At 46.5% G+C, this 15438-nt stretch overlaps 2 protein-coding genes across 5 annotated transcripts in view; one reads left to right on the forward strand and one right to left on the reverse strand.

Annotated features, from left to right (window-relative positions):
- The window catches only part of Rnf169 (ring finger protein 169), a 46698-nt gene extending 38981 nt beyond the window's left edge, over positions 1-7717 (forward strand). The window contains exon 6 of the mRNA XM_090348419.1: positions 730-7717. Coding sequence (XP_090204545.1) covers positions 730-1893 — 1164 coding nt within the window. The 3' untranslated portion in view covers positions 1894-7717. The remainder of the gene's footprint in view (positions 1-729) is intronic.
- A 3168-nt stretch (positions 7718-10885) lies between these two features.
- Xrra1 (X-ray radiation resistance associated 1) overlaps positions 10886-15438 on the reverse strand; it is a 48198-nt gene continuing 43645 nt past the window's right edge. For all 4 annotated transcript variants that reach the window (XM_090348420.1, XM_090348423.1, XM_090348422.1 and 1 more), the window contains exons 15-19: positions 14500-14850; positions 12587-12779; positions 11873-11988; positions 11580-11685; positions 10886-11322 (exon numbers count right to left, since the gene is read on the reverse strand). In XM_090348420.1, coding sequence (XP_090204546.1) covers positions 11072-11322; positions 11580-11685; positions 11873-11988; positions 12587-12779; positions 14500-14850 — 1017 coding nt within the window. In that variant the 3' untranslated portion in view covers positions 10886-11071. The remainder of the gene's footprint in view (positions 11323-11579; positions 11686-11872; positions 11989-12586; positions 12780-14499; positions 14851-15438) is intronic.

Raw genomic sequence — 15438 nt, forward strand, 5'->3', positions numbered from 1 at the left:
CTGGCCCAAAAAGAGAAACCTTTAAAATGCTCTAAATTAGTTCCCTCCTCTTCTTCAGGTCTTTAATGTTGTTTCAAGTGTGTAGGAATTCCTGTTAAATGGTACATGTTTTAGGTTAAAGTTTTTTTCCATTTTTTATTTTTGTCCTGGTTCAGGGGCTTGAACTCAGGGCCTGGATGCTGTCTCTGAGCCTTTTTGCTCAAGGATAAGGTTCTACCACTTAAACCATAACTCTATTTCCAGCTTTTTTATTGGTTAATTGGAGACAGGATGTCTCATTGACTTTCCTGTCCTAGATGGCTTTGAACTTTGTTCCTCAGATTTCAGCCTTCTTTTTTTTTTTTTTGCCAGTCCTGGGCTTGAGCTCAGGGCCTGAGCACTGTGCTTGGACTTTCTCAAGGCTAGAGCTCTACCACTTGAGCCTCAGCACCACTTCTGGCTTTTTTCTATGTATGTGGTACCGAGGAATCGAACCCGGGTCTTCATGCATGCTAGGCAAGCACTTTAACCACTAGGCCAAACTCCCGGCCAGATTTCAGCCTTCTAAGCAGCTAGGATTACAGGTGAGGCATTGGTGCCTAGGTTTTGGGGTTTTCCTCCCCTATTACTTAGGTTCACATTACCCTTCTTCATTTTCCCATCCTTCTCTTCCCTGTCCTCCCACCATCTGCAGTAATCATGTGAAAACATACACTTACATACACACAAAATCTTTGAAATCTCTTTCAGGTCACAAGTATGACTCCAGCCTCCAACCCCATTATTGGTGTCCTCTTGTCCACTCAAAACAATCGCTGCCTCTCAGCTCCTGACTTAACTATCGAAAAGCGTCTACCCTTCAGTTCCCTCTCATCTTTGGCCTCCTTGCATAAGCCAGAACGCTCCATCAGCCCTGAAAGCAATGATAGCATCTCTGAAGAACTAAACCATTTCAAGCCCATCGTCTGCTCTCCATGTACTCCTCCCAAGAGACTCCCTGACGGGCGTGTTCTAAGTCCCCTCATCATCAAATCAACCCCTCGAAACCTCAGCAGAAGCCTGCAAAAGCAGACTTCTTATGAGGCCAGTCCACGGATTCTCAAGAAGTGGGAGCAGATCTTTCAGGAACGGCAGATCAAAACCCTTTCAAAAGCCACTCTCACCTCTTTGGCCCCTGACACAGGGGAAGACTTACCTAGTTCTGAAGTTGTGCATTCTAGCAAGGAGACACCACTTCTGGCTTTGAATACAATATATTCCAGTGAGGAGTTGATCTCTGAGTTTGATCTTGGGCTTTTCCCCTCTGGTAGCCAAACAAAATCAGGACAAGACAGTAGTAGAAAAAGAAGCACCGAGGTCCCACTGGATACCTGCCATTCCACAGAACTCAAAAGGGCAGTCAGTGGGACTTCTTTGGATGGGGAGCAGTTTGAGCGGTCAGGGTTAACTGCAGATGCTATTTTAGACAAGACCTGTCTAAACACAGCTATGAAAATCTCAGCAGTTAATTCAGTACTACCCCAGAACAATGTTTTGGATGGGGTCCTCAAAACAAAGAAACAGCTAAAGGCATTGAATCATTTTGATGGGGCTAATGGGGTTCTGGTAGACAGCCTCAATGAGGAGCCACTTTCTTCCTTGCGTCGGGGTCGGAAAAGACATTGTAAGACCAAGCACCTGGAACAAAATGGCTCCCTTAAGAAACTGCGACAAACTAGCAGTGAAGTGGGTCTGATCACAAAAGATCCAGTACTTCGAGAGATGGAGCAGAAATTGAAGCAAGAAGAACAAGACCGACAGCTGGCTCTGCAGTTGCAACGAGCATTTGACAATGAGAGGCGGACTGTGAGTCGGCGGAAAGGACGTGTGGATCAGTATCTCTTAAGGTCCAGCAGCATGGCAGGGGCTAAGTAGCATTTAATGAACAGTGGTACCTGTTTTTAAGAGGTCTTTGCCCCAGATCACTCATCTAGAAGACCTGAGCGCTCTCACTTTGGGTTTCTTTTCATGGCAAAACACTGTCTAATTATGGTTCTGAGAGATTCCAGGGTCTTGCTAGTCAAAATACAAGGAAATTGCATCTCTGTTCTCTCTGACCCAGGCCAGAAGCACTCCTCCCCTGAGTGACCCACTTCAGAGAACTTCTAGGTCAAATTTGGTAGCACCCACTTGAAGTGAGATTTGGAATGGCCTCCTTCAGGAAAATAGTGGTCAGAGTTAGAAATGGTAGAGGGAAGAGGGATACCTTCTCAAACTGGTACACCTTCTGACATTTTTTGATTGCATCTTGTTTTAAATCAGCCTTGCAGATAAAACATTTAGTCCATCTTTTTCAAAGAAGTGGAGCAGTGTGGTACTTCGGAATGCCCAAAAGAATAGATGAAATATGTTCTTTCTCTTCTCCACTGCTATCCTGAATCAGGGGAAGCATCTGTTTCTGCAAGTTGGCTGACATGCTCAGTTTAAAATATGACATTTGGCTAATGCGGTGTGGCTGACAGAGTACATTCATAGACATTGTTTAATTTGGTCACCTTAAGAGACCTCACTTGTAAGTGATATTAGCCCCAACTTTAGATGATGAAACCATAGTGCACATGTTCAGGTTCTCACAGCTGCTTAACAGTATAGCTATCACTGATGCTGGGTCTTCTGGCAACAAATGTGTGGATTTCCTATTCCTCACAAGTTGTTCAAATGAACTGCAGCCCTGCCTGTCAATGATACCTAGAGAAAGCAATGATGGTGCCAAGACAACCTGCAAGTCATTCAACAGCTGGGGAGCATACTCATGTGCCATGAGTTATCTAGCTCGCCCCTTATCCCCAGTCTATAGTCTTAAGCTTTCCTAGGTGTTCCAGCCTGTGAGATAAAATGCAGTTGGGGCTTTATTACTACTTTTCACCTGGCAGTAGTTATCTGCAATGTTGATTTAAAAATCCTAAAAACAGATTGTCCCAAAGTCAGGCAAAGAACAATGCTGAAGCTCTATACTATGGAAACAAGGTATCTAGCTGGATGTGCAGCTGGTAAATTCAGTCCCATGGACATTGGGGGTTATTTTTGTCTTAGCAGCTGACACTGTGTGTCTTTTGCATTCCAAGTGGTGCTTGGTGCTTCTGCCCTTCTGGGCTCATTGAAAGTAGGAATTAGGTTATGATTTTAGGCACTCTCAGATGGCCTAGCATTCCCTGTGGTGGTGTGAGGTGTTACCACAGTCATGGGACTGGCATTAACAAACCTTCTGGCGCTTGTATATTGCAGTGTGTGCTGACCCCCTTGAGTAGCCCAAGCAGGATAGTAGTTTTTCTAATGGTGTTACTTTTGGTCAAAACATTTCTGAAACTGTCTCCAAAGTCTGGAAACACCTAGGGGCATAGACTCATGCTAAAATGTTAGAATGGAAAGGAACCTAAATGGTCGTCTGTTCCAGCTTTTTGCTAAGGCAGAGGCTGAGGACCCGAACAGACTCATTGGCCAGGGAATACCAATACCTTCTTCTCAGGATAGGTTCTGATCTCAAATTTGGAGTTACAAGAGAGAATTTTAAATTTGGAACTAGCAAAAACTAATTTGAAGTCTCTGGGAAGACAAGTAGGTTATCAAAATCAGGGGTGTGGAGTCCACTTTCCCACACAGCTCTCAATGAGGAGGGAGGCAAAGAGGCCAGGCGGGCTGTGGTCCTCACGGGGACATGTGGGTCTCTTCAGTGATGGCTCCAGTGGGGGAACATCCCTCATCTAAGTATATACTGTGCCGTGTGTGTGTGTGTGTGTGTGTGTGTGTGTGTGTGTGTGCGCGCATGCATGTATGTGTATAGATATATGTTTTAAAAACATGCATTGGTCTCATACTTTATATTCACACTGCTTCCTTCAGGTCTAGGACCTCTCCTCTTGGGGCTGTGAGAGAGCGTGTTAGTGGTCCCAGGAGAGAGCTGGCACTGGTCTACTGAGGCCAGTGGTGATGCTTTGCTTGTGAAGAAAACTTACCACTTCATATATTTCCATTTTTGATAGTAGTAAATATTGTTGGAAGGCTAATCTTGATGGTAGAAACAAAGACACTTATTTTTCCACTTGCCACCTATTTCTATATCTCCAATCATTTGAAGAGTGCTTTGAGTTGGAATTTTGTTTTGGGTGCAAAGATATGTATTTTTTAATAGATGAAAGATATATATTTTAAATATTTCCCCAAGTTAATACTTTCATTTTAAGAATGTGCTTAGTAGTAGCAACAAGCTTAAATTTCAGGTGCAGAGTAAAAAGCTATTCTTGTAAGCAGAGAATCCAAACCTTAGATCAACTTACTGACCACTCCCTGTGCATCTGCTGTGATGAACAGGATGGTGTGACTGAGCGCACTTCCCCACAAACTGCTGAGCAGTAGTCCTTCAAATATAGGCTAACAGTTTAGTTAAGGTGGGAAGAGTCTTAATCTGTAATCAGCTTGGCTTTGGAGGAGGAAAAAAAACTCCACCGGGATATGTGTATTTCAAGATGCTTTTCATACTTAATAACTAAAACCTGAACACCTTCAGAAAAATTCCCATCTTATTGCTCAGCTGTGAATGTGGTCATAGAGTTGCTGGCATAGAAAGAAACAAGAGGAGAAATTATAATGGGGGAGGGAAAATAGAATAAGAGACATAGTATTTCACAAAACAATTTTTTCTCACAAATCATGGAAGTAGTCCTACAGTGTTGTGTATATACATTGTGTTTTCTTACTAAAAGGGAAGATTTTGCAAAGTGGGAGGATGGGAGTCATTTGGATGGAAAGTCCAAGAAATGTGGCGCCCTCAGGAGTCTCAGTCCTTTCCACACTTTGGGAACATGATCATGATTTGTTGATTGTCCCTGTTGGAAGAAGTCATCTGAGCCTGTTGGCTTGACTTCAGATCGAAGGATTATGCACCCGGCCCCTGGCCCTTTCCTTAACTTTCCTCTTTTGAGAAAAGATTACATCTGGCTGAGGCCTTCCCTAAGTGTTTTCAAAATTTTTAATTTAAGATTTCTTTGCTTGAAGGAAATGCTAGTCACAAATGTTCTCCTCTGGTTTTCCCTTAGGAAAAAGGGGAAAATATCCTCCAGAAATTAAAATGACTTGTTTTCTGATTACAAACTGACTAAAATAAGAGGCAGATGACTGAAGGTTTCACTGTTTATCTTTTTTGTTGACATGATGCATACATAGAAGCTCTTAAACATGTGCCAATCTTGTGCTTGGTCTTGAGATACAATGATAGTCTCTGCTCTGGATATGCTCTGTGTCAAGTGGAATGTACTTGAATATGTTTGTGTGGGGTGGGGGTGGCTGGAGAGTATGATAATGGTCTTATAGAAGGCCATTTATTTTATAGCAGTGTTCTTTAGTGACCCTATTTTGCATGTCCAGCAACCAGCAGGCTGCCTGGAACATTTTAGACACCCCATCAGTATTGTTAGGCTTTTGATCGTAACAGTGCTTTTCATTTTCAAAGTAATTTTTACCAGGGAAAAATGAACCTCCTTCTGTAATGATTACAGAAGAATCACCCCTCTTCAGGAGCAGCTTTTAGTCAGGCCCCAAGAAATGAGGCAGGCTGTGGGTCACTGACATGGTCACCTTAGCAACTTCCCAACCCTTTCCTAGACTCATCTTCAGCTTCACCTCACACCAGAGCTGGAGACAATTTGAGATCCCTTTCCTTTTCTTTCACTGACTTGTTACTGTCAAGAGCAAGAATGGGGAGCATGCAAGGCTGGATCACGATCATGGGTAGTAGAGCTGCAAGAGGTATGGAAATCATTCAACCTAAAATTCCTCACCCAGGAGGACCCAGTGCCCTGTGTCTTATTTTATACTGTGGTTTTCTGGGTCCTGAACAAATAATCATTAAAGTTCTACACATACACATACTTTGTGAATGAGAGGCGTACCCAAATTGTATAGGAGGTTTTAAAATAGCTTTTTCTTATTTTTTATTAAGATTACAATGTACATGTGAAAGGGTATCAATGTACGTGAATTAATGCACCTTCTATCTGGCAAATATCATGTAACCCTTTTACTAATTACAATAAAAAAAAGAAAAGATTAAAATGTACCTAACCCCCTAAATGTACACTCAGGTAGAGAAAAGCCCCACAATGTAATAATGTAAGCATAGAATCATGGAAACAGAGCTAAAATCTAAATCTAAAACTAAGTTTAAAACTAAGAGCTAAAAATCTATCCAGCCTTTTATTTTCTTCTTGAAAATCAGAAACTCCATAGGTTTTTTTTTAAAATGTTTCTTAACCAACCTTTTTCTCATTAACCCATGGTCCTTTGGCCCATGTTTGGAATGAACCAGGCTGTGAATTCTCATGGCTCAGTAGAAAGTGGGTCTGATTTTAGCGCAAGAGAGCTGAGTAGATTTTCTTCTAAAGATGATACAGAATTATACCTTTACACATGATTGTCATTACTGGAACATTCTGAAGAGGACCATTCTGTAGGAAAAAGGCTTAAGAGATGTGCAGAGGTCACCTATTTAGAGATTAGTCCAGTTGGATAAAGAGAAAAAGTGCCAAGATTGAATGGGCTGATTGCTTTTATGTGTTATCTGTGAGGGTTTTTCCCCCTCAAAAACAAACAAACAAAAAAGTACTCTCTTTGTGAGTAAATGGGTCTTTAATGTTTTGGAAGGTGGCAATTTTTTTATATGTGAAAGTCAACCTCAGATTTTAAGCAAACTCCCTCCCTACCCACACTCCCCTTTTGTGGTGTCTTAGGTCCAGGACAAAGCCCAGGTAAAGCAGGTTTGTTCACCTTTCTTGTCATTTAATCTGAGGTACTCTTCAAGTATCAAGTTATTAAGTCTCAAGAGTAGCTTTTGGCCCAGGTCACAAGTTAATATGGCAGCAGATTGTCCATGGTTGTCACCACCTACCCTCTGAGCTGTGCCACAAAAGGCAGGGGTTTTTCCTCAGGTTTGCATCAAATATGGCATCACCAATGTTGGACCTCTAGAAGAGCACTTAAAAGTCCTGAGAGAATAGGTTTTATGATGCACTTAAATGCCAACTATTAGATTTTTCTCCTTGTGTACAATGTACTCTCAACCTATATAAAATTACAATAGCCTGAGGACTTCCTCCTTCTCTTCTGGAAATAGAAAATGGGTTGTATGTTGGGTATAGTCAGCCTGTTGCAGCTCTCTGATGGTTCAAGTTGCCGTCTTAGAACTGGAGGAAGGCCTGGACCCTTGTGGACTGCCACTGACTTCCTTCACCTGACTTATCATAAAGAGCATTCTGACAAAGAACTTGGGACAGGGATCACTTGTCAGAAATGCTTCAATTCTAATGATGTGGAATCGAGCGAGATGATGTGTTTATTTCAACAGTACCAAAGTGCATTTTTCAGTGTATTGTCTGCCTGCCTGAGGCAAGGCTGAAGTTGAAAATACAGTAAAGCAAACTCATGAAAAATGAATGTTCTTTTCTTCTCTTAACTGGAGAGCAATGTCTGGCAACCATGCATCAGCTTAGACCATGCAATGTATTGGGATCTTTGAGCTTGAGATCCCCCACGTTGGAATGCTTTGCTTCTTAATTCAGAGTGATGGGAGAAGCTGGAAGCTGGGGTGAGATTTCCAAGGTGTATGATGATGTTTTGGATATAAGGTTTCATGTAAGTTATTTCCAATATACATTTATTCTCTCATGCTTAACTCAGCCAACAGTGTGAGTAAAAATGTGAAGGATGATGCTGTCCATGAAAATGTGTGTGTGTACACTCACATCGTGCATGTTTGCGCATATGCGCACCAGTTCTGGGGACTGAACTCAGGACCTATCATTCTTGCTCAGCATTTTTGCTCATAGTTGGTGTTCTACTACTTGAGCCAGACCTCTGGTTCTGGGTTTTTGCTGGTTAACTGGAGATGAGTCTTTTGGACTGGTGTGTCCAGACTGACTTTGAATCAGAAGTTCATCAGAATGCCCTCAGTACTAGTTTCTCGCCAAACAGTGAACAAATGCATCCCAGGGGTTCTAGCTAAACTTGGAAGATCCATCTGGAAGGCTGCTGATGCCACATGTGGTATACCAGCCCAAGGGACCCTTGGCATTAGCAACCCAAACCTTCAAAGGGAGAGTGGTTGCAGAAAGAACTTGCATCCAGTTGAAGAACTGAGAACTGGTCCTTAAAATAATATGCTTTACACACCAATCATTAGTTATCTTATGAGAATTTTAGCTGAACTCAGTACATCTTAGAAGCTGGGCCTTCTGAAGTTGCTTCTGCTTCCCTGGCCTAAGCCAACCCTGGGGTGATGCCATGTTCTACACTGGCTGTGATCCCAATTGCTATCTAGGGCAGACTCCTTCTAGACTGGGACGACCAGTCTGACTCCTCTGTGTACCCTTGATTGGGAGAGGGCAGGCTGAGGGATCCCAGGAAATGGGGCAGGATATATTCCTGCATCATTCATTTTTCTTGGCCATGTAACTGTCATGGTGCTTACTGACATCTTGGATGACTAGAAAAACAGTTCAGTGTGAAAGATTTCAAGAATATAACTGAGGGGGCTGGGAGTTTGGCCTAGTGGTTAAAGTGCTTGCCTAGCATGCATAAAGACCCGGGTTCGATTCCTCGGCACCACATACATAGAAAAAAGCCGCAAGTGGTGCTGAGGCTCAAGTGGTAGAGCTCTAGCCTTGAGAAAGTCCAAGGACAGTGCTCAGGCCCTGAGCTCAAGCCCAGGACTGGCAAAAAAAAAAAAAAAAAAAGTCTTATAATCTTTGGGCCGGGAGTTTGGCCTAGTGGTTAAAGTGCTTGCCTAGCATGCATGAAGACCCGGGTTCGATTCCTCGGTACCACATACATAGAAAAAAACTGGAAGTGGTGCTGAGGTTCAAGTGGTAGAGCTCTAGCCTTGAGAAAGTCCAAGGACAGTGCTCAGGCCCTGAGCTCAAGCCCAGGACTGGCAAAAAAAAAAAAAAAAAGTCTTATAATCTTTGGGCCGGGAGTTTGGCCTAGTGGTTAAAGTGCTTGCCTAGCATGCATGAAGACCCGGGTTCGATTCCTCGGTACCACATACATAGAAAAAAACTGGAAGTGGTGCTGAGGTTCAAGTGGTAGAGCTCTAGCCTTGAGAAAGTCCAAGGACAGTGCTCAGGCCCTGAGCTCAAGCCCAGGACTGGCAAAAAAAAAAAAAAAAAAAAAAAAAAGAATATAACTGAGTTGATGCTGAAAGGATCAGTTAAAAAAAACTGCCATGTGGTCTTACCAGATCTTCCTAAAGGTGTAGCAAAGTCGCTGGATACTAGAAGGTAGCTTCCTGCTTGAGGACCACATAAATATAGAGATTTGTGAGGGAACAAGTCAGTACTCACAGCTTCCAAGGTTGGAATACTAGGTGGAGAAGTGGGGATAATAACTCAGCAAGTCTAGGAGAGCCAACTTACACAGTTAGTATTTTTTTTTTGGGCCAGTCCTGGGGCTTTGAACCCAGGACCTGGGAACTGTCCTTGGGCTTTCTCAAGGCTAGCACTCTACAAGTTGAGCCACAGTACCATTTCTGCCTTTTTTTCCCTATGTATGTGGTACTGAGGAATTGAACTCAGGATTTTGTGCATGCTAGGCAAACACTCTACTCCTAGGTCATGTTCCCAGCCAACACTTGGTATATTTAACTGAAATGATACTATTTGTGACCAAGGTTAAGTACAGCCTCTAGAATGTTCTCAAATTAATGAAAGCTTGGCCTGGATGGGGAGAGGGCAAATATACTCTTGTACCTAGGGCAGAGCTAGGAATACCTAATGACTTACATGGCACAGCTGAGGTCAGAGGCTAGCACTATCTTACCACCATTCACAAGAGGGAGAGAGCCTGGTGATAGGGAACAAGGCAGATGGGCTTGAAGGAGATTGCTGGAAGCTGCCTTGAGGTAGGCACAGCCATGGGCCTATGGGCCTCTCAAGCCTAAGTGTCTATGGTCTGATCACCATTCTGACTAAAGGACCAGTCCAGGGGGGTTCCCCAATATTGGAACCTGGTGAAGCTGGTGATGTGACTGGTCAATAGATTCTAACAGAATATTTGGTACTCCAGAAAATCCATGCCCTCAAACATGGCTGCTGCTGTGGGTCGCCATGCAATACAGGCATCTATTCAGGGGCCTTTTTCACTTGATGTTTTCCATGTTTATGCTGCACAATGACATACCTTCATGTCAATACCAGCCACTGTGAGACTGAAAATTGGGTACTATTTAGTTACAAATTAGGTTATCTCTGCTTGCTGAGGACCAGTAATTCTTATGCCAGGGCTTCCTGGATCCTAGGCACTTGCAGGGCTCTCACCAAGGTGGCACCTCCAGGAAAAAAGCCTTAGAGCAAGAATGGTCGAGGAACTGGACCTACCTAGCCATTCATCCCCAAATAGTCATCATGGAATCCAGCCCTGTGGCCTTGTCCAGCTGCTCTTCTGGTGTAGGTATTGCAAATTGGGCATGCACCAAGAATGTGGTCTTGACCACAGCACAGCCTGAGGTCTTTTGTGGAGCCAAAGGCCATGTGTTTGCCTTCAGTCCTCGGCTTGAGTCCTGGATTTCAGAACCTTGGGAAATCGCACCGAAATCCTGGTCTTTGTTGATCTCTTCATCCCTTTTCCCCCATTACAAGAGAAAATGTCATGCGGAAAGCACACCCTCAAGGCCTTAGCTTTACCCCTCTTTGTATTGATCATGGCCAAGACAGCCTAGGTTCGAAACTGCTTCTCAGTCCCAGCCCCTCACACTTGCCTCCCCATCTCTGTCCTACACATGTGGCCCCTTGGGGTGCCTGCCTCCCCAAGGATCCTTCCCAGGTATAAGGGCAGGGGCCCTGATCCGGTTCCAGGGAAGAAGGCCCAGCGCGCACTCCACTGCTCTATGCACCACTCTTTATTGCTGCTGAGCCAGGCACCAGGTGCAGCCCAACCCAGGAAGGGGAAAGCCTGCCAAGCTCCCCAGTCTGTCTCGCAGGTTGGAGCCAAACCTTCACGCCCGTGCCAGGCCCATCGGCCTAGGCCGGGTCAAGGGCGCAGCGCCCTCAAGGAGGGCGGGGGCGCAGGCCTAGCCTGGTGAGTCGCTGGCCGTGGGCTCCTGGCAGAACTCATCCATGATCTCGAGGAAGCGACCGAACTTGGGGGACCCCTCGCTCACCGCTGGTTGGGTTTGGGGCGGGGACGGCCCGAACACTGTCCTCAGGGAGCCACGCACCAGCTGCCGGTAGCGCGCACGGAACTCCTTGAGCAGCCGCTTGGCCTCCAGGTACTGCTTCTGAGTCACCAGCCGCTGCTCCGTGCGCCTGCGCAGCACCTCGCCTGCAGGGGAACCAGCGGGGGCGCCCGGTTCCCACCCACACACCCCCCGGGGACCCAGAGGTGGAGGAGGGCACGGAGACCGAGAGCTGCCACTCCACTGGCGGCCGCGGCCACAAGGCCACAGCATCTGCTGTAGCCTTGGTGCGGATCCCAACAGGCAGCGGGACTTGGGGCAACTACCTGCCTCCCGCCGGTGCCAGGGCCCCTAATCTCATCGGCACCCGGAAAGGGCGAGGGCCATGGAGGCCAAGTCGTACCTAGCGGTGCCTCTGTCACGTTGCGCGGGTCGCGCATGCGAATGAGGATGTCGTCCAGCACCTGCGCGCGGGTCTTCTGTGGGGACGGGGCGGGCACCTTCGTGGCCTGGAGGAAGGTGGGGGTTAGGGCCAGGCTTCTTGCAGATCAGAACGCTTGGCAGCAGGAAGAGGGATGCCTGGGGAAACCCAGCCCGGAGGGTCCCCCGAGACAGCCCCTCCCAACCCGCAGGGCCCCGAGACAGCCCCATCCCAACCCGCAGGGCCCCGGGAAGGCTCAGCGGCTGGGTGCTCACCCGCTTCCGCTTGGGGATGTAGGGTTTCTGAAAAGCGTCCAGCTTGGGTTTAGAAGAGCGGCAGAGGAGTGGGTACTTGAGCATGCGCTGCAGGGCCTGGGCATTCTTCTGGATGCCTAGGGGAAAAGATTACATGGCATGTGCTGTTTCTGAGCTTCCCAGCATCACAGCAGTCTTAGCAAGAGGACAGGAGAGTCCTCGAGAAAAGAGCATGGCTCCAGGAGCTTCCTAACGTTTATCACGGGTCCTAATGGAAGCATAGTATATTATTGGCTTTTGGGAATAAAGACTTGTTCCTATGTGACCTCCCCCTCCCTTACGAGCTTACACAGGAGGGCTGACACCCAGGAGAGACCAGCTGAGACTGTTCCTTCGGAAGCATGGGAAATAAGAAAGGAAGGGTTCTGAGACGATGAAGTCCTTACCTCAAGCCAAATAAGGAGGGTTGTGGATGTGCCATTGGGGCTTAGCTGAACTGGGAACTGCCTTTCCCTGGCTTTTCCAGCCAGAACAGCTGAGCAAGCTCTGGGCTCCCAAAGCCAGGGGAGGGCCCAGAAATGGGTAAGGATCCCAAACAACATGCAGCGCTTCCAGTCAGGACATGGTAAGGAGACTTCTGATGGCATTTAGACACAAGTCAGCACCCTAGCTGGGCAAAGGCTGCTAGACTTGGCCATGACCTTGGCTATGAAGATGTCTGTGGGTCTTACGTACCCTTGGGCTCCACGAAGGCTGGATCAGGCTTGGTAGTCAGCAGCTCCTCATAGCCCACGTACTTGTTGGAGGCAGATGGGAACTTCCGCCGAGTCCTCTTCACCTCTCTGGGTGCTGTGAGTGGCCTTTTTTGGTGCTTCTCCTTCATCTTTAAATTGCCTTTCGGGGTGCTGGGGCCAGGCAGGTCATTGACCTGGGCGAGGGAAGAAAACACACTGCTCATTTCCTGCCCATTTTCCAAGTATCAGCTCTGCACTAGAGATTGGGACTGGGGAAGCAGATAGGAAACCAGGACCAAACACCTCCATGAATGCTGTTACCAGAGGAGACAAGTGGTTTGGGTTGACTGCAGAGGACAACCAACCCATCAAGAAGCTCCCTGGAGGGAGTGGTTTCTTAGCCTGAGCCACATCTGGAGAAGCCAGGAGAGCTGTCCATAAGCAAAGGTGGGGGAGAAAAGGAAATGAGCAGGTAAGAAACAGGAAGTGCAAGGGAACAGAGCCAGACACATCAAGGTGCATTTAGGGTAACTAAAGATGAATGCACCTGGAGAGCCAGGTAGTGATGGGCAACTATCAGAGCTCTGATGAGTAGGGGCCTTTAAATGCCAAATTGATGGTGCCGTTTTTGGTCTGTATTTTCTTTATTCTTAACACTGGTGGCAAACTATAGAGGACTAAAAGTTTTGTTTTTCCTTTGGTGCCAGTATTCAGGCTTGAACTCACACCTTCAATTTTGATTGGCTTTTTGCACTCAAGGCTAATGCACTTGAGCCACACGTCTACTTCTGGATTTTTTGCTGGTTTCAAATGGAGACCCTCAGATCTTAAGTGTCTTGAGTAGCTATGCTTCCAGATGTATGCCATCAGCACCCAGCTGTGCATTTTCTAGAAAGGTTCTGAGGCAGCTCACAGAGAGAAGTACTTTTATGCCCTATGAATTTATCTGCCCTGTGTGGACTGAAAGAGATGCACAGTGAATTAGATATAAAATACAGATGGTGGACCATCCTGTAGAGATCTGGCCATGGGCAGACTGAAGGGGCAGACTGGAAGCAGGGAGAGCCAGAAGATCAATACAATCAACATGCTCAAGTGGACTCTGCTAAATCTTTGACCCTTGTGCAGGTTTGAAACATTCTGCACTTGGGAATATTTGCATGTGTGCACACTCATACGCATATGTATGATACCTCAGGGATGAGACCCAATCCTGCACATAGAATCCATTTATATTTTATATATGTGTATACCTGGAAGGAAATCCTATGTACCATTATAAATAATTTTATGCATGAAACCAAATTTTATGGCATGGAATTTTCCACTTGTGGTCATGGTGGTACTTGGAAAAAGTTTCAGATTTTGAAGGCTTTTGGATTTCAGGCTCTCAGATTAGGGATATTCAACCTGTAATTCCCTTTCCCTGTATGTCATCCACCTGTAGCATCTTCCTTTTTACTACCCTTCATGAGGTGGTGTTCTCTGCCAGAAAGCCCTTGCTGGCCGCGTCTCCACCTTGCTAGCTCCTATTCTGACTACAAAGCTCAGGTCATCGGGTGTAGGGCAGAGGTGTCCAGCCCTCTTCCAGGTCTCCCTCAGGCTCAGCTTTCCTAGTAGACTGTGGGTGCATCAAGAGCAGGCCTTGCCCCTGAGCAGCCTTGTTCCTGGTATTCAGGGGCAACATGAGTGGTGACCTGATGCGGGGAGGCAGAGACTTGGAACAACCCCGTGGAAACCTGATCAGCACCCCTCCCAGCCAGGACCACATGCTGTCTGTGCCGTGGGTGCCACTCTGGAGCTCCCAGAGTGGGCACACAGCTCTGCTAAGGGGGTTGCCTTTGGGTCTCCAGACTTGCCCTGTGCTTGCAATGGGCTCTACACACAATGGTGGGGCAGGTGGAGTTGAGGCACCTGGGTCAGGAAGATGGACTCTGTGCTCTTGATGTCTTCATCTGACAGGTGTTCAGGGCTGACTCGGCCAACTGTGTCACTTGGGCAGGATCCAGTCTCTTCACTGTTCAGGGTGGAGTCGGAGCAGATGGGAGGCAGTGGCACGAAGGTTCTGCGGGACAGGGAGAGGCCTTCTAGGCCTTCGGGGGGTAGTTGTAAGTCCTGAGAGGAACTCCTGGTGCGGGCTGCCATCTCCTCCTCTGGCTCTGCCTCCAGCTCTGCTGCATCCCGCAAGGGAGACTCATCTGTGACCATGTATAGCTGTTGGGGTATCACAGGCTGCTTCGGTACCTTGGGAACCTGGCTTCTCACCTGTCGTGGAAGGAAGGCCAGGTTGGATCAGGAGTCACTCCTACACTTCACCAACCTGAGGCTGCAGGGTAAGGAACTGGGGAGGAAGGGAAGGAAATCAGACTTAAGTGTGGATGTTTATCCTGTGTGTAACTGTTTTATTTAACCCTCAAAATTATCAGGGAACAATAGCATTATTATTATTGTTGACAGTACTAGGTTTTGAACTTGCTAAACAGACATTCTAACATTTAGCCATGCTCCCGCCCTGGTTTGTACCAATTATTTTGAGATAGGTTCTCATTTTTTGACTGGATTAGTGCCTTCTACTTTATACTTGCCATCAAATCTGAGGCATGTGCCATCACTGCATCAAAATGAAGCCCCACGAACATTTTTGCTCAAGTTGGCTTTGAACTTCAACCTCCTGATCTCAGCCCACCAAAGTAGCTAGAATTGCTAGTGTGAGCCACCATGCTTGGCTCAATCTCTATCATTTTATACTGAGGAAAGAAGCACAGATAGGTGCAATGACATGACCAAAGCTGTATTTGCAATGCTTGGGCATTGCAACTTGGACCCTAGGCCTCACCCCTAGGCTGTGTCATC

The sequence above is a fragment of the Megascapheus bottae genome, chromosome 16, assembly GCF_031878675.1.
Source record: "Megascapheus bottae isolate mThoBot1 chromosome 16, mThoBot2.hap1, whole genome shotgun sequence".
NCBI classification, from domain to species: domain Eukaryota; kingdom Metazoa; phylum Chordata; class Mammalia; order Rodentia; family Geomyidae; genus Megascapheus; species Megascapheus bottae.